The 23,596-nt window shown below is 40.9% G+C and overlaps 3 protein-coding genes across 4 annotated transcripts; 1 reads left to right on the top strand and 2 right to left on the bottom strand.

Moving 5' to 3' along the window:
- Nucleotides 1-3,021: 3,021 nt before the first annotated feature.
- Nucleotides 3,022-4,865, bottom strand: cdaa (cytidine deaminase a). The gene is made up of 4 exons (XM_048241205.1): nucleotides 4,685-4,865; nucleotides 3,852-3,963; nucleotides 3,645-3,702; nucleotides 3,022-3,391 (listed from the first exon to the last, which is right to left on the bottom strand). The coding sequence occupies exons 1-4, from the start codon at nucleotides 4,863-4,865 to the stop codon at nucleotides 3,263-3,265; spliced, it is 480 nt and encodes a 159-aa protein (XP_048097162.1). The 3' UTR covers nucleotides 3,022-3,262.
- Nucleotides 4,866-5,080: 215 nt separating this feature from the next.
- On the bottom strand, nucleotides 5,081-9,137 carry LOC125293313 (trypsin-3). 2 transcript variants are annotated; one of them, XM_048241177.1, is made up of 7 exons: nucleotides 9,100-9,122; nucleotides 8,785-8,857; nucleotides 8,557-8,622; nucleotides 7,316-7,466; nucleotides 6,945-7,086; nucleotides 6,540-6,794; nucleotides 5,081-6,146 (listed from the first exon to the last, which is right to left on the bottom strand). In XM_048241177.1, the coding sequence occupies exons 3-7, from the start codon at nucleotides 8,609-8,611 to the stop codon at nucleotides 5,994-5,996; spliced, it is 756 nt and encodes a 251-aa protein (XP_048097134.1). In that variant the 5' UTR covers nucleotides 8,612-8,622; nucleotides 8,785-8,857; nucleotides 9,100-9,122; the 3' UTR covers nucleotides 5,081-5,993. The 2 variants fall into 2 exon arrangements, with proteins under 2 accessions (XP_048097134.1, XP_048097135.1); XM_048241178.1 differs by lacking the exon at nucleotides 8,785-8,857 and having other exon boundaries at nucleotides 9,100-9,137.
- Nucleotides 9,138-13,949: 4,812 nt separating this feature from the next.
- Nucleotides 13,950-22,421, top strand: zmp:0000001088 (trypsin). The gene is given in 6 exon segments (XM_048241176.1): nucleotides 13,950-14,026; nucleotides 18,020-18,179; nucleotides 19,333-19,474; nucleotides 21,384-21,626; nucleotides 21,629-21,652; nucleotides 21,822-22,421. Coding segments are annotated over 6 exon segments (795 nt in total). The 5' UTR covers nucleotides 13,950-13,971; the 3' UTR covers nucleotides 21,993-22,421.
- The last annotated feature ends 1,175 nt before the right edge of the window (nucleotides 22,422-23,596 follow it).

The raw sequence follows: 23,596 nt of genomic DNA, 5'->3' as shown, positions 1-23,596 counted from the left end.
TTCCCCGGACACTGAAAGACGGGGGTAGACAAAACTTGGTGGGCATGTAACCCCATATGGATAGCATGGAACCATCGCTTTTTTCGTTTTGATCTGTAGCCCCACGCTGGACTGCACCCCGAAAGGAGGGTAGGGCAGACACAGTTTTCTGTGAATATCTCGAGAACCGTAAGGTTTAGGGAGGACCACCTTTTTTTTTTTGTATGTTGATCTCAAGGGGCCATGTCAACCCATTCCATAACCACTAATTTCATGTATAGCGCCACCTAGTTAAACACAAAAAAGTAAAAATGAGGTGTTGTAATTGTAGGTATCTGTGACCTAACATAGTCAAAACTGCACGAAATTGGAAGTGTAGGATCATTTTGACACCTTCTGAATGCACGCCAAGTTTCGTGGAATTTTGTTCATGGGGGGCCACACAATAAATTAATTTATGTTACTATACACCAACTGGCCTGTAGGTGGCCGGAGACAGTTTTCTGTGAATATCTCGAGAACCGTAGGGCCTAGGGAGGTCCACTTTTTTTTTGTATGTTGGTCTTAAGGGGCATGTCAACTCATCCCATTACCACTTATTTCATGTATAGCGCCACCTAGTTAAAAATGAAAAAGCAAAAAATTAGGTGTTTTCATCTCAATATCTCTGGCTGACAAGGTCAAAACTGCACGAAATTAAAAGTGTAGGATCATTATGACACCCTCCGAATGCATGCCAAGTTTTGTGTACTTTCGTTCATGGGGGGCCTTACAATAAAATAATTTATGTGTACATTCAGTGACATACACCAACAAGGATTCCCGGGACACTGAAAGACCGGGGTACACAAAACTTGGTGGGCATGTACCCCCACATGGATAGCATGGAACCGTCATTTTTCGTTTTCATCTGCAGCCCCCCCGCTGGACTGGACCCCCTAAAGGAGGGTAGGGCAGACACAGTTCTCTGTGAATCTTTTATGGTATGTTGGTCTCAAGGGCCCACATCAACCTGGCTCATAATCACTCATTTGTGATTTGCCCCCGTAAAAAATGAAAATCAGTAGGATTAAAAGAAAGCCAAAATAAATATTCATCATCATCATCATGGCTGCATTTTCAGTATTGGCGAGAAGTATCGTTGCAGTGAGGCGTAATTTTGTTGGAAGTTAAAAGTGGGTTGGAAAAAAAACAATGGACGCTTCATACAAGGACTGCAATTTCACCGCAGCGTAACATCTAATAAGGATAGGGACGATGTTCACATGAAGTGTAATTCCCATTTCTTCTTGAAGCCGAAATAAATCTGAGGATGTTTATCGGACATGCTTGGTTTTACTGCAGGTACGTTAATCTTGTAATATCAATAAGGACCTAGGTAATGTTACCGTTAAGCGTTGGTTGAGTGATGGAGGCATTTGATTTATTGCATTTTGTAGAAAACTATAAATGCGGTTATACCAAGCAAATGTATAGCAGCACTGTTTGTATCTTTCGACTGTCATTTATTGCACGTGCTACAAAATCATTCTGTGCAATGGAAGATTTTACCAACGTTACACCGGGTCTGATACAGTTTTGCCTATACATCTGGTGAGACTGAGGCGCCTGTTTATTTTGTTTTAAGTCGTGCAGGGTGTGAGAGGGGAATCGATGTGCTTTGATTACAGCTTGGTAGTTGTAGTCTGTGAAATTAAAAAGCACGTGTGTGTGAAGTATCCAAACAATGACACCTTCATTTCATTATGGCTGCTTTAGCAAAACACCTTAAGCTACTGTGTAGTGGGTCCCATTTAGAAGTGGCTACTTCATTCATGCTTTCCTTTGACTCATGGAGCTGCGTGAATGTTATTACAACTTTTCGCCCATGATATCACAGTTTAAGTCCGCTTGATACTGTAAGGCGTAAGCCATTGGTTTCCAAAGGAGATTTTATTTGTGTCGCCAGAATAGCCTATTGACAATACCTTATAATCCTACCTGTAGCTTAGGGAAGCTAACAGCTTTCTATTAGGATCTAGTTTGTTAGTTACCGTTTTGTCATAACTCCCTGATGCATTTTTGCATTTAGAATAGCCAGAGCGTGTATATCTCAATCGAAAATTAAACAATATCGGTGCCTATGGACTAGGCTGGGTGAACCAGCCTGATCTGCCTGCTATTTATTTTTTGATTTCTTAAAAAGATTGAGCTTGGTCTGATGAAAGCCAGACTAGCCATGGACCTCAGTTAAACAATGCAAGGGGAACATGAATCAGCCTATATTTGCACTAACAATAACGGACAAAAGCTCTTCAACTTTGGCCCTGTTAAAATGTGTATGAACAGTCTAGCTGCGCATTTCATCAAGGCCCATTTGGACATGTCAGTTATTTGCACCACTGGTTAGATGTAAAACAGCATTTCGTTTTCAGACTAGGCTACTGTTACTTAATTTGTGCATTAACAATAACGTTTCAGACTACTGTTACTTAATTTGTGCATTGACAATAAAGGATTACATGAACTAAAGATGACTAAAAAATCTTATGTAGAAGAAGAAACATTCACAAAAAATCCATCCATCTAAAATGACCTTTGTTTTGATAGCTGTTGAAAACGGCATGGAACTGACAGAGATGTTTTTGTTTAAAAATACATAAAAAATAAATAAATAAATAACATTATGCTGATACCTTTTGCTTTTCCCAAATACAATGTAGCCTACAGGTGTAAGTGACCTTTCATCAATCCAGTTGCAATGGATGAACTGTGATGAACTGCCCTACTTGTGATTGTTTAGAGATTTTAAAGGTTTTATAACAATTCTACATCTTCTTTGGCTATTCTACAATCTATTCACCTTTTCAGCACCAGTAGGGTACTTTCTGTGCAGCCGCACACACACACTCAGGCATGCCAAACAAGCATACACAAAAGTTTCAAGAGTGGGGGATGGAGTAAAATATGGAGACAAATTGAAGTGTGATTTATTTTCGCGGAACGGATGTACAGGACTGAGCGGCGGTCATATTTTGTACCGCTATGCGGTACATCTAGTTGATACTGACACAATCAGCGCATTCAGTGACTGTGTTGTGAGAGCTGTACCTGTGTCTGTCATCTAAAGCTGTCTCATACAGAATAAACAGTTGGTTCCTGGGTTTTTGGTGATTCAGAAATTGGCTTGAATGGGAGGGTCCTCATCAGATCTGCCAGAGCAAATTCAAATATGCTCTCAGACTTGCCCATAGTCAAAGGCAAGTTCAAAATAAAGTCCATATATCTGCAATTCTGAATAATTTCAAGAGGCTTCACACTTTTTCCCTTTCAGGTCAGAAGGCCCAAATGACACAGGAAGGAGCTCTTCAACACTTATTTGACAGTAGGATCCATCAGGCTTTGTCATGTAGACGTCCCAATGGGCACCAAACTGAAACACAAAAGTGTAGCAGCTGAATTGGTTTTGCTCTACGTCAGTGGAATCATTTAGGAGTAAATTAAGTGAAGTAGAGTGACTCAAAATATTAACAATTAGTTATTGAGCAAACAGAAATGTTTGTTTAAAGATGTGGTGCTCATTGTGGTAATACATACTATAGGGTTAGTCTGAGAGTTGCATGAGTAAATATATGTTGAAACCCTGAAACAAACCAGTGGCTATGAAGACACATTACAGTACTGACCTCTCTCATGAACTGCCTGCACCCGCCGCATGGTGAAATTACTTGTTCATTGAGATCACTGTAAAGACAATTTATTACTTATTTCAACAATTTAGAAACAGTGTTTTTTGACAATGTCACATTTTGGGAATTCCACTCCATCTGTCGTGCATTGCCACATTGTGACCTATTAAATTTGTAACTGTGTGAATCTCAGACTTGTATCACCTGGCAATTGCAATGGCCGTGAAATCTCTATACCCCTCTGAGACGGCCTTTGAGATGGCAGTCTTTTCGGCACAAATTCCTAGGGTGTAACACGCATTCTCCACATTGCAACCTGAATACAAATGAGAATTTCCATTTTAGTAAGTTAAATTAGGTTGTAAAAATCGGTTAGTTCATCTTGGTGTCATAAAAAAACAATGGACTCTTGTATCCATACACAATATAAGAGTGTAAGAGGCTTCTTTGTTGTCATTTTGTGAAATGTGTATTGAGGTCAAAAAGGTATAAATGTCAGAATGACAGAAACATCTTTGTATACAGACACACAATGGGCCCTCTCTTCGTCGCTAGTTGAATCGTTGTATCATTTGCATTAATTAGACCTTATATTAGATTAAAATATTCAAATAATCTGTTTTGAGTGAATGTTAATTCTCACATTAAATCTGTAGATTGCAAAAATGTAATCAGTTCACAAACAGAATATATAACTGATGACCCAGCTATAAACAGGTTTTATTGGATGATTTCCCTCTAAATGTACAGTAGTCTTTAGCATTACATTACATTACATTTAGCAGACACTTCTGCAAAGTGACTTACATATGTCAGCTATATTACAAGGGATCACATTGTCCCCGGAGCAACTTGGGGTTAAGTGCCTTGCTCAAGGGCACAATAGTGGAAGCCGGGAATTGAACCGACAACTTTTCCATCCATGGAGCCTAGAAGACTTTTGGTATTTTATAAAAAGTGTAACTACTGGTTTCCTCGTACAGTTTTCACAGGAGCCCTGTAATCAAATAAAAGCAAACCAATATTCACCATCTCACCTGTAAAGATCTTTCCATTTGGAGTTAAAACTGCTGCTCCCACTCTGAACTTGCTGTACGGACAGTACGCAAAATCTTTAGCTTTCTGTGATTTGGAAATAAGCTCCCCAATGATGTTGTCATCTACATCAACCACTGACTTTGTCCCATTGACCTTCTCTTTGCCATTCAGGCTTTCCATATTAACACTCTGTAACATCCTGTGACAGAATAGCACTATGCATAACTTGTGTTAAAGAGCCTCTGACTGCCAGGGCCCTACATCAACATTTGAATAGGGGGGGGGACCTAGCTGCAAATGAGTAAATGCATGGGCAGTGATGCATTTCCTGAGAAATACTCACACATAGCACACAGTTTTGCAATACAAAAGAAACACAAACTCAAAACCCAGAATTCACATGTTGTGGCTCTTTTAAAACTTTTATTTAAAATGTTGAAGAACACAGATTTTCAGATAGATGCAACATGTCTATCATCCATTTGACTATAAACACACTTTCACTACTTTCACAAGAAGAAACAGAAAAAACAATATGAAGAAAGAAACTAAGCAGAAGGAAGTTCCTGACGGGCTGTTTCCTGTTCATTTGGGTTCTCTAGGTGTCTTGCTTGTATATAATATAATAAATAGAATAACAAAAATCCAACTTTAAAGCTTATCACCAAAATCTATGGCCTGCAGATTGAACAAAACAATGCAACGGAACAGGATCTGCCACTTTCTCAAACGTCATGGTTGCTGTACACTCTTCAAAGACTTTGTGGATTGTGGAGTTTCACATATCTTTTTATTTGTGTTGTATTAATGAAATACTGCAAAATTAAACCAATACAAATGGTGTTACAGTTGAAGTGCTGCCCAGAGAGAAAGGAAAATAATATTTCAATCTCTTCACGAGGGCTCCTGTCCAGACTACTCGGGATAGGGCAAGTGAGTTTTTGAAAGTTTAAGTAAAACCAGCTTGTTGTTCCCGACTTGTCAGCTGGGACAGAGTTAATGAGACAATGAGTTACAGCCCGCTTCTCTCATTCACATACATGCATGCAGGTGGCTTCAAATTTGAGAGCGTACCCTTTTGATTTGCCCTTTGAGCCTAACATCAGTCTCTTCTCTTATCACCACTTTTGATCAGCACATCTGATGAAGAAAAGACTATAGAAGTAGGCTATTTGTTCTATTTTCACACAGGAAAAGCTTGGCCCTGAATCATCTGTAAAACATTAGAGCTTGTGATGTTATATATTATCATCTGCATCTGTTTTGGTCTCTCACATTGACACCCATTTCTGAAGAGATTTTAATTTCTTATGAATTATTATTCATAACCCAGTCAATCCACCTGGCATAATTCCTCACTCTTGTGTAAACCCCGGGGAAATAGGGGTTGGCACAGCCGATACCCCAGGACACAATGCCTTCAAATCTCCCATCGCAGACGAGAGGTCCTCCTGAGTCACCCTGTGAGACAGATGGGGGGGGGAGATTTAGCAACTTGTTCAATGAAAATAGTATTCTTTTCTCTCATCTGGCAGAAACCGTTAGACAGATTTGAGGAGCTCTGATTAAATGTCACATTTACGGTACATTCATTCACTTTTTGTGTACATTTCCATTTCGGGAAATCCTTACCTATCAGATGATGTGAGTCAGGTCATATATGAGTCAATCATCTACAACCCTAAATACAGGCGTGGCTTTTTGCTAATGGGGCCATTCCATGGAAAATTACGTTTTTTGTAACATCCATAACGCCAATAAAATGTGATGGTATGGTATGATATGAATGATTACATGAAATTTGAGCATTTTCTGGCGTTATGGATGTGACAAAAAGTCCAATGGTTTACTCACCTGGCAGGAATCCTTCCCACCAAAGGGTGAGCCGGCGCAGATCATGTTGTCTGTGATCCTCCAGTAGTAGTAGTAGCAGTTGGGCATGATGTTGATGTCCACCGCGCGCAGGACTGGAGACAGGTAGTAGCTATAGATCCGTGTGACTCCCCAGCCACTCACAGTGCAGATGGTACTTCCCGTCATCTCTGGGTCACTCTCAGTGGGCACATAGGCCGGCTGCACGTTGGCATTGAGCTGGGCAGGTGTGCTCAGCTGGACAGAAACACAAGAGGGTGAAGCCACTGTACCATATCACTGTCCTCCATTGTACACTATGGTCTTAATCTAGCCATAATCATTAATATGCTGCTAACTGTGAACTCTGAATCTGAAATAGTGGTGTTTTTAATAGTAGTCCATTACTTTGATGAGCATGATGTCATTGTTGAATGTCCTGTAGTTGTAGTTGTAGTGCACAAAGATTTTCTCAACATCGAAGACTTGCTCAAAACCCTCCTCACTGGCAAGGCTGTGCTCACTTAAAACCACCTGAATGAGTGAACTCCTGAAGAGGTAAAAAGCAGTTTGAGTAAGTTGAGAACACATTTTCTGTAGTGCTTTTTGGATTGTTCCCATAAAGCAGTGTATTCATTCATGAAGCTGTTCAAGCTTTAGTTATATGCCTCATGTTTACTGAATTCTTATTCCACAGTTAGCGCTAATTGAATTGTTCATGACTTACTCAATCAGACAATATACAGTGCCAAACAATAGGACATTGGCGCAGTGCTTACGGTCTCCAGCAGTGGGCAGCAGACACCACCCACTGGGCTGCGATTAGTGTTCCTCCACAGTAGTGGTTGCGGTTGTGCTGGATGGAGGCCTGGTATTTGATAGAGTATGGCTCCACCTCTTGACCTCCAATGATCCTTTGCTCAAGTGTGTCTGTATGTCATAGCCATCAAGAGAGTGTAGACAATGAGAAAAAATGTCTGTTTATCAGCATGCTGTGTCAGAGCTTTGCTTAATCAATTAGGTGACAGCTAAACATATGTCTGTGTGATAACATTACCATTACCACATTTTCTTGTAGCAGGAGTATAATAAAGGCATGTGGCAGTGCCCCAGAAACCATGTCCCCGTGGGAGAAATCATATCCTACAAACTAGCGGATACAGGTGTGTCAGGTCCACACTCTTTTGTGCTGAGGAAGTTTTTGTCATGAAGAACAAAAATGAAAGCTGAAACATTTTGCGAGACCTTTTTTTAAACAATACAGTTTGCAAAGACCCCAATGCATGTTCCACAAGCCACATTTCAATCTCTTCATCTTCCAGTGGTCGCTCGCATTGCAAGAGTCATTTCCACACACACCACCCCTCATCTGTGTTTCTTTTCCAGTGCTGCCTCTGTTCCCATTCTCATCTCGGTGGCTTTAATCCCAGTTCATTTTCTGTCTCTACTTCTAGTCATTGATTGCCAGTATACAATCACTGAGCATCTTGATTCAACTCAACTGCCTGAGAAAACCTTTCATGAGAAGCAGCAGGTGTGCCAGTGCTGAACTACCCAAAGCTGGCCACAGCTGAAGAGCATGGTAGACAAGTGCTGACTCGGCAGATGGTGAGTTGCAGATTGTATAAGTATAAGTATACATACTCTTTTGATTCTGTGAGGGAAATTTGGTCTCTGCATTTATTCCAATCCGTGAATTAGTGAAACACACTAAGCACACAGTGAACAGAAGCACACACTAATCCCGGCGCAGTGAGCTGCCTGCAACAACAGCGGCGCTCGGGGAGCAGTGAGGGGCAAGGTGCCTTGCTCAAGGGCACTTCAGCCATGCCTACTGGTCGGGGTTCGAACCGGCAACCCTCCGGTTACAAGTCCGAAGCGCTAACCAGTAGGCCACGGCTGCCCAAATTTGATTGGGGCTTCAGTATCCCATACCATCTTTATAGCATGAGACTATGGCAGGTACAGGACATATCAGACTGAATAGCATACATACATAGAGAGAAAAGTGCCTCCATACCTCTGATAGTTAAGACCAACAGGAGCAGAATTGTTGTTTGAAGGCAGTGACCCATGTTAGCAAGCCCTGTAACAGAAACATGTATGTACAATATGCATAGTTCAAACAAGCAAGAAAGAGAAGCAGCAAACAAATCTTTCATCATTTTTTCGTTATCATTTTTTAAGATGTGTGTGTGTTACCAATTCAATTATTAAGACATGTAAGAAATCCTAGAGAGGGTATCACCTGCACTCTAGCCCCTCACAGAACAGGTCCACAGAATCAGCAACAGGAGCTGGGCCTCTTCAAATGACTGAACCTAGGGAAGGACCAGAGAACACAAATAACTTTTTTCATTTGCATCTATTAAACACTCAAAAAAGCTATCTGTGTGCTCCGGTTCTTCCCTGGGTTCAGTCATTTGAAGTGGCCCAGGGCCTGTTGCTGCTAAAAAATGCATTGACAATAAAAGCTTGTATTTGATATTATGCCTAGAACAGAATATGCAAGATAACTGAGGTTGTATTTTTCCTTAGAAAGGCTCATGTCAGTAATACTTACTTGAAGATGGTTGATGCTTTCACACTCCTCAAATGTTCATTGACTGGTTATCCACACACCTTGTTGTTGACTTTTATAATGAAACCATGTCCCACTTCCAATCTGGGACTAGCCAATAAGACTTCGATCCCACAATGCAACAGAGATTGACCTAGTACATGACAAAGCTATGTGTCCTGCAGGATTATATTGCCAATTGTATGGGCTCTTTTTGATGGCTCCTTTGGGTGTATGGTTGACTGTGGCTTACGGAAACAGAATACCATCAAACTTGAGACCATCACAATATCAGGGTGGGAAAAGCATTGTTTTGATGGAAATATGGGTGGTGTGAAAGTGTTCCATGAGGTGCGATGTATTTGTTGGGGTCTGAAGTATCATATGTGGTGCTGAAATGGCTTTGAACACACACTGCCTCTATGATGAGATGATGTTTCACCCAAGGATGTGTGTTATTATATGTACTTTACATGTAGACTAGCTATTTGTCATCTCTCCCTCTCTCTCTCATTTTGGAAGGCACATTTAAAAGCAAATAGTTAAGTCCTATAGTACTATAGTTACTATAGTTTGACAAAGACTTAATTACATATTTATTTATTTATATTTCTCAGGACTGCACTGATATAATATGTATTGGAGCCCTTTAAGACCACTGCTGGATTGCTAACAACCAAACTGTATAAAGTTATTTGCTTAGAGATTTGTCATTATATACCTCAAACACTTTCAACTTTGACATCACAGAGGGGAGTCTTGCTTTCTAGTCTAACAACAATGGGACTTCTCAGTCACTTCATCATCAGTTGTCAACAAGAATAACAAACATGAATGCTGCCATTTGATCTCAGACCAGGCAGCAGTCCTCTGGCCACTATTCTTTAAAGAAAATGGCCTAAATAGACTTCAGTGTGGTTTCTGTGACTGACAAGCCTTTCGGCTGTTGAAAGAGTGTGATATTTTGACTTTCACAAAAGCTTCCTAAAATTTGAGAATACGTGAGAGGTGGGGGTGGTCTGTTGAAAAAAAAAGTCAAGGTCTGTGTGTCTCCAGTTACTTAATATTAAACAACATCATTCAAAAATGTCTAAGTCTCCATAGGAACATTACCTGATTCTTATCTGATATGGGATATATGTAAATGTAAATGGTTTGTCAGGGATCAAACTATCAAACTATCTGACTCTGAAAGGTTGTTTATTACTACACAGAATCACATAAAAGTTAGAAATATATATTTCAGATCCTAGCATTTGCAAATCATTTTAAATTCAGGGTTATGGGACCCATGAACAAAGTAGTCCTAAGTGAAAATTCTTTCCTCTTGAGAAACGTATGCCATGTGACAAACGTAGCCATGTGTCCCACTGAGTCAGAGGTCAGGCTGCTTAGAGGGCGGAGATCTTGCTTCCCTGTGCAGATGCGTGGAGAGGGTAATAGCATGGCTGCTGTTGCAATGATATGGCCCTGTCTGCAGGATGGGGGGTGTGGGGGTGGGGCGGTGTGACGGAGCAAAACCCTGGGCTCAGGAGCACCTCAGGGCAGGGCCACGGGGAGAGGGGAGAGGTGGCCGCAGTGTCCGATAAACAGAGAGTCATTATAGCGCCTGGGGGGAGAGGAGGGGGGGGGGGGTGCACAGAGCAGAGGAGCCTTATTAAAAGAGGATTCCAATTTGTTAAACATCATTCAGTCTCTCAGCTGGCACCTCTGATGCTCATATAAATATTCTGCACAAACACAAATAACAAAATAACACAAATAATGACATTTACAAGAAATGCTTGAGCTTCATTCATTTAAATACAGATGACATTAACAGGAGTCTTAATGCACTATTCCAAAATATGTATTACTTCATTTGATCCTGAAAGATTTCTATATACTGCAGTTGGTGGCTGACACTCACAACTCACTCATTGTCGCCTCAGGTGACTTTCCAACTCCAGGTGTCAGTATGACACCAGGATACAGTAAGTATTCTGGAGATTCTGGTGACCATTGGTTTGGTTTCAGTATATGTTTAGTCTTTACTTGGGCATGACGTCATGTGTAGATTCTTACAGGATTCCCCCTTTATGTTTTTTTTTGCCTTTATCAAACTGTCACAACTTTCACAGTCCAGTGACAGGAGCGTCCCACCTGTGCTCATCTCCTCTGGTCACCAGGGAGTCTACCGTAGCCCTGATACCTTTACAAACACAAACTTAAGGTATAATTATAATAAATATGAATAACAATAATCCATAATATAATAACCCAGTCCAGTTATAGGTCCAGAGCCAGAAGCAGTTTTACATTATAAGATGATGTTTTCCTCCAGCAGTTGTTGTTTGTTTATCTATGAGTCATTAAGGGAGAGATGTCTGAGTGTGGGCATGCACATATTTTGGCTGGGAGGGAAAGCAAGTGAGGGGGAAAGGTTCAGCACTCTTATTTACTGTGCACCTGAGATGACCACAAACAGGAAGAGACAGCTGTATCTGTATTTGTGTGTTTATGTTTGAGGCAGAGGAGAAATGCTCATCCATGCACTTAAGACTGCGAGGAACAGTACGGACTCTGAGAAAGGTGTTAGTGACAGAGCAAGAGAAAGGAGAGTGAGGGGGATACAAAAGAATCAGTGAGTGTTAGTATGAAATTTGTTAAAAATGTGTTATGAACTTTGAAGGTTATGCTGTAGTATTATACTGCATCTAATATATGAAGGGTATACTGGTATATAAAGCAACAAAAACACAGTAACTTAAAGGCTGAAGGGGTTACATAATTACTTTGTGGGTCCTATGGACTAGTGGGATGTAGTGGAGGTTAAACGCAAGTAAACACAGTTTATCCACCTGAAATTTCAGAAAGAGTTTACACCTCTTAGAGTTTATCCACCTCTCAAAAGAGTTTATTCACTTTTAACATTCAAAAATCACACATTATCCAATATTATCCCAATATGTACACTCATCAACACTCTAGGAACCATTTAATACCACTGGTATTGTTATAAACATTGTACAATAACCTCCACCATCATCAAACATGTTCTGAATGCCTTTTTTAAAAATCCGATACCGCATGGTGCAGCACCTCACCGATCGCAGAATTCATAGTTTACCCACCTCTTATTTTACCACTACATCCCTGGACTAGTGGGACAACACTTTTCTCTTAACTCATTTGTCACCTCAATTTATTAAATGACAACAAATCAGTTTCATGTCTGGCTGTGACATCATTCAGTCATTATTTTCCACACCCAATCACATTTTTCTTCCAATTTCCTCACGGAGGTACCGCTGTGTAGCTTTCTATGTGCCAGTGAGGAGCTGTTTCATTCCAAAATCTCCCTATCACAACCTGCATCCAGATTGTCTCTCACCAGATGTGAAATTGTCCGGGATGCAGATGCTGGGCAGAGGACAGGGTCTATTCTATACCAAGGGTTTTGTTGTTCATACTGTATGTCATTGTTTCAAATTATTTCTGTTTAAGTCTGATTTTGTAATTCTGAATTTCTGTTTGAATGACATAGATGAACCTGAAGCATTATTATATATATTTCATATGGACCTTTAATTTACAATTAGCCTATCCTTTCTTAGTGTCATAAGATATAGATATCTATAACTGAACAGTGACATTGGGACAGGTAACACTGATTCTGAAAAATGAAGATTACATCTATAACAATATATGTAATAAAATTACATTAAAAATGAATACATTTTTCATCATAAAGCCAAAGTTCAATCTCCCTGGATTTCTCAATGTTTTTTTTTTCCAAATTATTGTGCATTGCATTTGTTTTAAAAACAACAACAACAACAACAAACAGGCAAGATAGCAGGGGGGCGCTGTGGCGCAGCAGGCTGCAGCGCCCGTACCTCATATACAGGTCCAAGTGCCCACGGGGACTCAGGTTTGAATCCGACCTGCGGTCATTCCCTGATCCCACCCCATCTCTCACTCCCTTGCTTCCTGTCACTCTCCTGTCACTGTCCTGTCCAAATAAAGGCAAAAAACCCCAAAAATATACTTATACAGTTTGATCCAAGTGCTTATCAGGCTTTTCAGTTTAGGTGTCCAGTGTCTGTGGTTGTGCTTTGGATGGAATATGGTTCGTTAATTTCTCTCATCAGTGAATGTTTCTAAACTTATGGTTAACTTTGGAATTTAGTAGACAGTTTTGTCCAAAGCAAATTATTAATAATAACAATAATATAAATGACATATCAAATATTAATATCAAATATGGAAAATTAACAGAAACCATAAATGTATAAACTATAACTCTAAAAATGAATTAATTAGGTGTAAGCTGAACAGATAAGACTTTAGACCAAGACCCACAAGACCCAAAGCTATTGCGGGAACACAGAACACTAGGCAACTCATTCCACCAGTGTGGAATCCTTGAGGAAAAGAGTCCTGAATTTGACCCCCTACATGTAATTGTAAACCACAGTTACCCAGTCCTTCTCGACTTTGACAAGTGCTAGTTGGCATATGGCAATTGTCACCCTTGTACACAAATATATTTACCATTTTAATCTGTGAATTGTTTTCATTTGATACTTGTTTTTCTCCTAAAGGACTTAATTAATTGTATAATATCCTTGTGGGAGATGTCTTAGAGATTACTCTGAAGGCTGGGTAAGATCATAAGGTCATAGGTGGGTTAAGGCCCCAGGTCTCATCCTCAGCTTCAATTATATATTGTTCTCCCGTTGGGACAGTGTGGTGACCATGGCAACGGAAATCGGAACTTAGAAACCTGAGAGTTCGGGTGTGCTCCCTTCCCATCAGAAGGAATCAAGGTAGCTGCAGTGCAGTATTGCCTTTCAGTATAGCCTGGTCCCTGTAGGTCCACATTGTCTCGCAATGATCCTTATTGCTCTGTTACAAAATCTGTTGCTGGAACTGCTTGCTGTGACATGTAAGTGAAATCTACTTTTTTTTGTATAGAGCTGTCTCCTGTTGTTTCTGAAGTTTTGAGTGTGCTCATGTCAGTTGGGACCTGGACAGGGCATGATGTATTCATGGCATCCTTTTGGAAATTGGACAACATAGGTTCAGAGAAAGCTAAGCAGAGAGAACTGATATTAGATTTGGGTTCCCCATAGAGTGTATGATGAGGTGAAAACTCAGTCACTACTCCTAACTCCACCACGTCCTAACACAGTTGTTTGAGTGTGACTCTTTGATGTGTATACTCAAGGGATTACTTGTGTTATGTTGTTTTGATTGGAGAGCAGACATTGTAATGTTTATTATTACTGATAAAAAACATTGTGATGTATGAGTAAAACGATCATATGGTTATTATTTTGGGAGACCACATTTACACATATCTGGGATCCATAGTGTGAGATTGAGATTGGCAAAAATATTGAGTATCACTCTTATTTTAATGACCTATCCTGAACCAATGTATTGTTTGTTTTGTCTTTCACAAAAAACAGGTTTGTTCAATGTACAAGTTATTATGATTTTCATGTTATGTTCATTAAAAAACCCCAGAAGAATAATAGGCACTAGAGTCAGAAGCCACTCCTTGGGTAATAGCTGTTTTAATAACAAACAAAATCAGATTGTCTACTAAGCTTGCAAGATTGCCTTTAACACCTAATTCAAGGAGAGTGGATGAAAGCTGAACCTGATGAGGTTTCAGTCAAGGATATTCTCACATTTTGTGGGAAGCTATTCATACCTACCTGTCAGGTTGATTTTCCACCATGAAGTTGATCCTCACATGGCAATGTGATGCACTGTTGCATAATGTTTTTATCTCACGTACAGCAACTCATTGTATAGAATTACCCTCAACCATGACATAAATTAACTTGGTGTGATTGTCACAAGAGCATCAGTATCCTTGTGGGTAAGCGGGTTTATGACAAAGGGTCCTTTTTCCAGTCAGGACTTCCTTGTTCCTTTAGCAGGCATTATTTGAACAAGATGATAGCATTAGGGCCGTATTGTGGAAGCGCTGGAAAATTGGCGTTGTCATTGAGCTGGAAATCTCAGAGGACATCTTTGCCAGACATCTTCACTGATGGAGTGGAAGATAGCAGGGAATTCTATAGAAGTATCTGGCAGACAGTACGGTGTAGTCACAACAGATTGATGTGCTGTGAATACCTGGAACTGCTGTAAGTAGGAGGAGGAACAGTGGACTTATCCTACACCTGTACAGTGGAAATAAGGACATGGAACTTGCCTCTAGTTTAACGCCAGTGTGTCACTACATACAAGCCAGATCATTAAATTACACAGAGATAATTTACATCAGCATAGAAGCTCCATTACCCTTATAGTATGGGAAAGGACCTCTTTCACAGAATAATGGCAATGGGTTCTTCTATCTTAACTATAAACAATGGAAATCAAAAGTGAAAGAGACGGTTGATTGTTTGATTACACGTGTGTTCGAACTATTTCTTCAAATGCCACGAAAAGCTAGAGGCTAAAGTGGGGAGTTTAAGCCGTGTAATAAAATATTGTCTCACGGTACAAAATATTGTCTCACTGAATTGCATTATGCACATTCAATTCTCACTGGTATCTACTAGACCAGGGGTCCTCAACCTTTTATGTGCCATGGACCGGTTTGATTCCCATTTTTTTTTCACGGATCGGTGGGGAGGTAGTGGGTTGGGGGTTCGATGTGTTGTGCATGCATTACTTGAAAAGAACTAGCTCCAGTTATGTATGAACAGTGAAGGTAACAAACTCTTAAAAATGTGAAAAACGTGAACTTGAAGAAGTAAAAATGTAACAATAGGCCTATGAACTATGAAAATTAAACAACTTAAAGCTACATCTATCAAGTGTGAACATGCTTAACAAAATATGGGAACAAAACATGGGAACTAAACGTGCATTACGAATATAATCAGTGGGAGCCCTGTGCTTGTTTCCCTGCAACAAGAAGGTTCCATCTGGGGGTGATGGAAGACAGTGACACCCTCAGTGTGTTTGAAATGTCCATTGTCCAGTCGATTGCGCAATTTGGTCTTAGTTGCGTGGTGGAAAATGGTAGCAACGTTTTCAGCGCTTTTACGGCTATCTCGGGATATTCTGCTTTGGTTTTGATCCAAAAACCCGCCAGAGAGGTTTCCTCATACACACTCTTAAGACCACCGTCATTTGCAATTTCGATCAACTGCTCTTCCTCCTGCGCTGACAAGTTATGACTATTCTGGATATTGACAAATGGGTTGCGGACCCACTCATTGGTTTGCCGTGGATCTTTGGAGGATGGAAAGTAGCCAAACGCTCAAACTCATTTGAAAGCGCAAGGTGATCGCGCACCAGCTGCGAGAGAAAGGGCCCTGCCTCAGTCTCTCCCAAAACCCCCACTACTGTTTGGAACATATGAAATGAACCCCGTTCCCATTCGTCCCCACAAATCAAACTTGGCTTTAATTACAGTGACTTTATCTGCCAGTTTAAAGACAGTCGTCATTCGCTCCCTGGGGTGACAGGTTGAGGTCATTAAGCAACCCGAATATGCCACACAGGTAAGCACGTTTTGACACCCGGTCCTCATCACTAAAATGTGCAGCTAACGGTGACTTTTTTTCTGTAAGAAATCTCTGCAGCGGCTCTCGCAACTCAAACACTCTGGCCAGTGCTAAAGATGCTTGTTTTTTGTTGCTCATTCTAGTAGTTTAGCTAACTTCGTGTGACACTACCGTTCGCCAAGAACTGATCAAGTGAAGTGAGCTGACCTGAGGCTGCGCAGCGCTGAAGGCAATATGTAAAGTGTTGAAGGCGGGACAGACAGACGTAAGAAAATAGACCTTGCAAAATGCAAACATGCGTGCAATCAAACAACTGCATATAGGCCTATGCCATGTAAAAACGTGACATTATTGCGAATTAAATTTAGTTTAGTTTGCATGCATTTTTTTTTAAACTCATGTCGTGGGCTACGCCGGTTAGGAATGTCCCACGGCCCGGTGGTTGGGGACCGCTGTGATAGACAACCAAAAGTACCTCAAGTACCAAAACATGATTAGTTCATAGATTTCACATGTAAAATACATTTTATACAACCCCACCCCCATCTTGCCTGTTCATAATTCTGAGAAATTCTTGAATTGTGCGCATGTGTGCGTGTACATGTTTATGTTTATGTGTGTGTGCGTGCATGCATGTGCATGTGCTTGTGTGTTTGCCTGTTTATGTGCCTGTGTGTGTGCATGTGCATGCATGCGTATATATGTCGGCATGTATGTATGTATGTATATGTGTCGGCAAACATACGCAAAGAATTGGTCATCCTAGGCCCTACGGTTCTCAAGATATTCACAGAAAACTGTGTCTGCCCTACCCTCCTTTCGGGGGTCCAGTCCAGCGGGGTGCTACAGATCAAAACGAAAAACGATGGTTCCATGCTATCCATGTGGGGTTACATGCCCACCAAGTTTCGTGTACCCCAGTCATTCAGTGTCCCGGAAATCCTTGTTGGTGTACGGTCACTAAATGTACACATAAATTATTTTATTGTAAGGCCCCCCATGAATGAAAGTCCATGAAACGTGGCATGCCTTTGGAGGGTGTCATAATGATTTTACACTTTCAATTTCGTGCAGTTTTGACCATGTCAGCCAGAGATATTGATGAAAACACCTAATGTTTTGCTTTTTAATTTTTAACTAGGTGGCGCTATACATGAAATGAGTGGCTATGGAATGGGTTGACATGGCCCTTTGAGATCAACATACAAAAAAAAATGGTCCTCCTAAACCCTACGGTTCTCGAGATATTCACAGAAAACTGTGTCTGCCCTACCCTCCTTTCGGGGGTCCAGTCCAGGGGCTACAGATCAAAACGAAAAAAGATGGTTCCATGCTATCCATGTGGGGTTACATGCCCACCAAGTTCTTCTAATTGCAATTCCCTTTTCTGTCCCTTGCCACAGGCCAAGAGTGGATTCAGGGTCGTATTATAGGAGGCTATGCCCCACCACCATACACCATCAAGTACATGGTGTCCATCCAAAGCACTTCAGGACAGCACTTCTGTGGGGGCACTTTAATCAACAAGTACTGGGTTCTAACAGCCGCTCATTGTGATGTGGGGTAAGGTGACATGTTGACCTCTTTCCCTCTCCCTGCATGTGTCCTTATAGGCAGGGGGGCATTTTCAGCACTACATCTTAAATTACAACACAAAATGCACCAAAGGCCTCGTCCCTGAAACTCTGAAGGCACTGAAGTTAGGAAAGGCAAAAAGTAATGCAACATGCATTACACTTGCATAAGTCACTACAATTTAACACAGTTTCACAAACATGCACAGTCGTTCTGTGGGAATGCCTCGCAAATGCTCAGTTGTCTGTAGGAACAGGGAAGGAGCCAAGGAAAAGGACAGCCTTGTGGTCAAGTCTTGGCAAGACTGGCCATGTGTGAGTGTGTCCTTGAGCTTGAGGTATCAGATAATCAGGGTTGAGGCAAGTGTACGGAACTGATACGGCTTAATTCCTGTTAATCTCTCAAAGAGTGTCGTTGTGCCTACTAGATTCGTGGAATAATGTTTGACAACAGGATCAAAAAGGCCTTGGGGCCAATTGATGTTCTTACCATAATCAGATGTCTTGGGAGAAGTGAACAAAGAGAGCAATGTGACTGCTACAAAATCCACATTGTGAAAAAACCTATTATATAATATTCTCAGAACAGCGTTATCACAGATGTTATTATAGCCTACGGCTCTTCACAATGCAAGTAGAATGCTCCATTGACTTGAATGGGATTTCCGAAAGTTCTAGCGGTCATTATTTCTTGGGAAAGGACCTCTGAAAACAAGAATGACCGCTGTTAATGCCAACGGAGTTTGCGCTTGGAACTTCATTCAAAAGTGAAAGCAGACGGTTGATCAGCTGTGTTCTAAAGAATGTTTGATTCAAGTTCAGCGTGTGTTGCGAACTATTTGTTTCTCAGCAAAAGCCACGACGAAACGGTAACAAATAAGTGTAAAGAGACATATCATGGAGTTTATTTTTTCGTTTTGGCAAGTAGCCGTATAATAAGCGGGATAATGTATAGAACGCCGGTCATTATGGGAAAATAAGTCCCTTCAGTCCCTGTCGGGACTTATTTTCCCCATAATGACCGGCGTTCTATAGCCTACATTATCCCTTACTTATAACATCACACATTTCTGATAATTAACCTGTGCATAAATGTGGATTCCCATTCAGATCGTCTCATCTCTCCTTCTGTCCTCTTTCAGGGTTGAGCACATGATGATCATAGCTGGAGACTACTCCCTCAGCATGTATGAGGGCACTGAGCAGTTCTACAGACCGTATCTCCTTATACCTCATCCAGATTACAACAAAACTACACACAATGCTGACATCATGCTCATTAAAGTAAGAGAGAATTACCTGTTACACATGTATACTGGTTATATACTACTGGGTGTTGGTAAGGAATTAGATCATTATTGGGGAACAAACATGGTCAAACTGTCTTACATTCACAGTTGTTCTCTACTCTTGGACTTGTGTGCACCATTCAAAAGAGATGACAAATACATTATTCAGAGCACACCGAGTCTCCGTCATTTTCACCAGTGCTCAAAGGTAGCTTGTGAAAATAAATGGTCTTCTTTAGTTTGTTCAACTGTTTACTGAATCCACTGATTACACTCATTAGCTGTTCCTGTATGCTCATAAATGGTGCCACTTAATGAGTGGAGTTGGCTGACACAAAACACTTGGGAGTTCTTTTCTGTGTCTCAGCCTAAAAGTTCTGCTTATGGGATAAAAGCAGCAGGCAGGCTAGCATGTTTATTTAGAAATATGTGTTTTAATCAACCTCAAGAGGTGCTGTTTGCCGAATGCTCCTGAGACATTATGCTTCTTTTAAGATAAAGGGCCTGTAGACATTTCCCGCTCATTATTTGAGTAAACATTTTTTTTATATGAAAAGACCACACTTTTTCAAAGATAATGCAACTAATGGCGTCCTTACACCAAAGAACTTTGAGAAGATTTGGGGAAAATTCTTGAAAGATTGTAGTCTTTAAAGTAGCCTAAAGCTTGACATAAAAGACTCCAATCTTTCAAGAATCTTTCCCAAATTTTGTCAAAGTTGTTTGGTGTTGGGAGGCCATTAGTGAGAAACTACTGAAAAAATCTCATGGCTTCTTTCCTAATGCAAATCAAATACATTCTGGCTATGCTGAAGTCATCTGAGACATACAGTAGTTCTACTGTGGGACACTCAAATCTATATGGCCTGGGTATAATGGTTGGTTATGGTTATGGGACTTTGCAGACGCCTTTGTCCAAAGCGAACAGTTGATTAAACAGTCAAACAATTACTTATGTTCAGTGATACAACTGTCGAAATGGTCTTTTTTGTCTCTGAGGTGAATTATCACCGACAACAACTGCGGATATTCAACCAGCACTACAGCAGTTCCACTGTGCTCAGCTCTCTGGCTTTCACCATCCCTTCTCTCCTGTCTCCTGTCTGTAGCTTTCACCATCCCCTCTCTCCTGTCTCCTGTCTGTAGCTTTCACCATACCCTCTCTCCTGTCTGTAGCTTTCACCATACCCTCTCTCCTGTCTCCTGTCTGTAGCTTTCACCATCCCCTCTCTCCTGTCTCCTGTCTGTAGCTTTCACCATCCCCTCTCTCCTGTCTCCTGTCTGTAGCTTTCACCATCCCCTCTCTCCTGTCTCTAGCTTTCACCATCCCCTCTCTCCTGTCTCCTGTCTGTGGCTTTCACCATTTGACCAGTCATGAAAACTGGGTCTAATTCCAGACTCTTTTCTTCAGTGGTTCCATGTTGGTGGAATGAATTGCCCAGTGCTCTCAGTTCCTGTGGTAGTTTTGGGTCGTTTAAGAGGGGTCTAAAGACATTCCTATTCAACATATACTTAGTTGTTTAAGCGCTTATGTGTTATGGTTTGTATAATGTTGTTTTATTTCAATTGGGCTGTTAATTAATTTGACATTATTGTTTATTATTGATATTCTCCTTAATGTAGTCTTAGCATGTCATTGTTTTTATATTATTGATTGAATTGACATTATTGTTTTATTATTTTTCCCTTTTTTTTACCATTGCTTTTTATTAGGCTATTGATTGAATTGATATTATTGTGTATTATAACTATTCTCCTTATTATATTTGACCTACATTCTAATCTGTTCCCTGTTCAATTTTAAATATTATTATGTTGTTTGTATTTATGTGTCGCTTTGGACAAAGGCGTCTGCTAAATCCATAACCATAACATCCCCTCTCCCCTGTCTCCTGTCTGTGCAGCTGCGGGCTCCCGTGGTTCTGAACAGCTACGTGTCTTTCGCTCCCCTGCCCCGTCAAGATGCCAGCGTGGCTGAGGGTCGGGTGTGCCGGGTGTCCGGGTGGGGCCGCACCAGCCCCGCTGGTGGGCAGATCCCCTCTGTCCTCCGCACGGTCAAGCTGCCCATCGTCTCCACTGCCAGGTGCAACAGCAGCGACTCCTTCAACGGCAGCATCTCAGAGAACATGATCTGCGCAGGATACAGCGCGAAGGGGGCAAGGATGCCTGCAAGGTGAGGTCACAGCCGAATGGAGGACCACTGTACATTGGACCGCTGACATCGACAGGGGTCAACTACAGTATGTGTGTGTGTGAGAGTATTGATGTGTGTGCATGCTTGTGCACAGGTGTGCATATGGTTTAGTTCATATATAACCCAGGCTCCTGGTTGTTGTCTCCAGGGTGACTCAGGTGGCCCGCTTGTGTGTGAGGGCCAGGTCTACGGCATCGTGTCCTGGGGAGAGGGGTGTGCCGATGCCAGGTACCCAGGGGTCTACACCGCCGTGTCAAGATACCGCAGGTGGATAGACAGCATCATTTTCAGTTACTACAGCAGGTGTCGCAAGTATTAGATCATGGCACAACTGTTTCAGCCACGGTCCAAATACTGAACTAGAGCTACTGTAAACCAGCACAACATTTATTCCTAATGGCTTTTAAACTGGATTGTGTCCTCAACTTTTTTTTTAATCTTACTGACATTCTCAGCTGTCAACATTATGGATGAGGGAGTGCATCTCTCTCTTTTTTTAACAAGGTGCCATATTCATACTTGACAACTTCCATCTGTTCAGCATAACGAATGTAGATGGGGTATTGGAACTCGTCCAAACGCTTACTGTACCACACATGATGACCATGATGATGCCAAGAGAGACTCTAGGGACTAAAGTATTAGTGTTATGGACTGGGCCTTGATGTTCTGACAAAGCACCTTCAGGCTGTCTGAAAGTTTTGTGAATATATACCAGGTATAAAAACAAATTTGTAGAACAATACAGTGGACAGAGTGTTTATTGTTGTTTTATTTAATAATAATAAAAAGGTTTTGTCTTAAGACATATTTCAAAATAAACCTATGGAAAGCATATAATCATCATTAACTTTGCAGTGGTAAAGCTATGGATTATTCCATTATTATTATTATTAAGACCTTCTTGAGAGTACCTGCCAACAAGCTTACTATTCAGTGATCAAAGGCGTTTACTGAACTATGCAGCCGTATGGTTTAATTCCTCTAACCCAATCAGTACTGTATCAGAAACTATGAGATCACTACAACTTTCTATATTTATCATAACTCCATAAATATGATAAATATGAGTGTTCATTTTTCATATCATGAATTCTTCATAACCAAAATCAATGATCAACCCACAGTGCTCCAATTCAATACTAGAACCCCTATGAGTAACCCATCCACTCCGAGTCTCAGGCTGGAGATTGGCAGTGTCCTCGTGACCGGTCTCCAGCTCCAACCATGGCATGGAATCCATGAATTTACCTTACCTTACTATGCAATCACAGGCTCAGTCCCTGCCTCAGTCATTGCAAGCGCCTCTTGATTGATTAATCACCCACCATGTGGATACTGTTTTTAGAACTGTTTTTTGATTTAGATTAAGTGTTATTTTAAGTATAATTTGTATTTTAGTATATTTAGTATATTCTTTATCTTCTACTGTCCTTATTGCTTAGTTGTGTTTTTTATATATACTTTTAACTACTTTTTCTGCTGTTAGTGAATGTGTGTGTATTGTCTGTATGCTACTGAGACCTTGAAATTCCCCTGGGGATCAATAAAGTATCTATCTATCTATATCTATCTAAAGGGTGGAAATCTCAGCAGGATCTTGCACACCTGAGAGCGTTTTTGTAGGTGAATCAGCACCCTCATGAATAGTGGATGGCCCACTTAGAAGACTATCATATTCCACAAACCTAGACAATAACTTTAGGATGGGCAGGTGTGCCCAGAATAGATTGATGTGGTTTATGGACTTCGCAACTTCATCCTTGGATTTGGTGTATTATGTAGAAAAGTGGGGAGTCATTATTATGGGCCTGATCATCACTGCTTATCACATGGTGCTATTGAAGCATATAATATCATATACTCTCCGAATATCATGAGTATGGGTGTGCCTCCATGGGCCTGTATGTTTTTCTCTCTGTG

Source organism: Alosa alosa, chromosome 4 (genome assembly GCF_017589495.1).
Source record: "Alosa alosa isolate M-15738 ecotype Scorff River chromosome 4, AALO_Geno_1.1, whole genome shotgun sequence".
NCBI lineage: Eukaryota > Metazoa > Chordata > Actinopteri > Clupeiformes > Clupeidae > Alosa > Alosa alosa.
The sequence above is the reverse complement of the archived record's forward strand: the minus strand, read 5'-3'. Positions and strand labels throughout refer to the sequence as shown.

Coding starts and splice junctions, on each gene's coding strand:
- cdaa (XM_048241205.1), bottom strand. CDS start 4,865: ATGGAAAGCCTGAATGGCAAAGAGAAGGTCAATGGGACAAAGTCAGTG. Junction 3,964..4,684: donor AAATGGAAAGATCTTTACAG/GTGAGATGGTGA, acceptor ATTTGTATTCAG/GTTGCAATGTGGAGAATGCG. Junction 3,703..3,851: donor ACGGCCATTGCAATTGCCAG/GTGATACAAGTC, acceptor TTGTCTTTACAG/TGATCTCAATGAACAAGTAA.
- LOC125293313 (XM_048241178.1), bottom strand. CDS start 8,611: ATGGGTCACTGCCTTCAAACAACAATTCTGCTCCTGTTGGTCTTAACT. Junction 6,795..6,944: donor ATGACATCATGCTCATCAAA/GTAATGGACTAC, acceptor GTTTCTGTCCAG/CTGAGCACACCTGCCCAGCT. Junction 6,147..6,539: donor GTGGGAAGGATTCCTGCCAG/GTGAGTAAACCA, acceptor TCTGTCTCACAG/GGTGACTCAGGAGGACCTCT.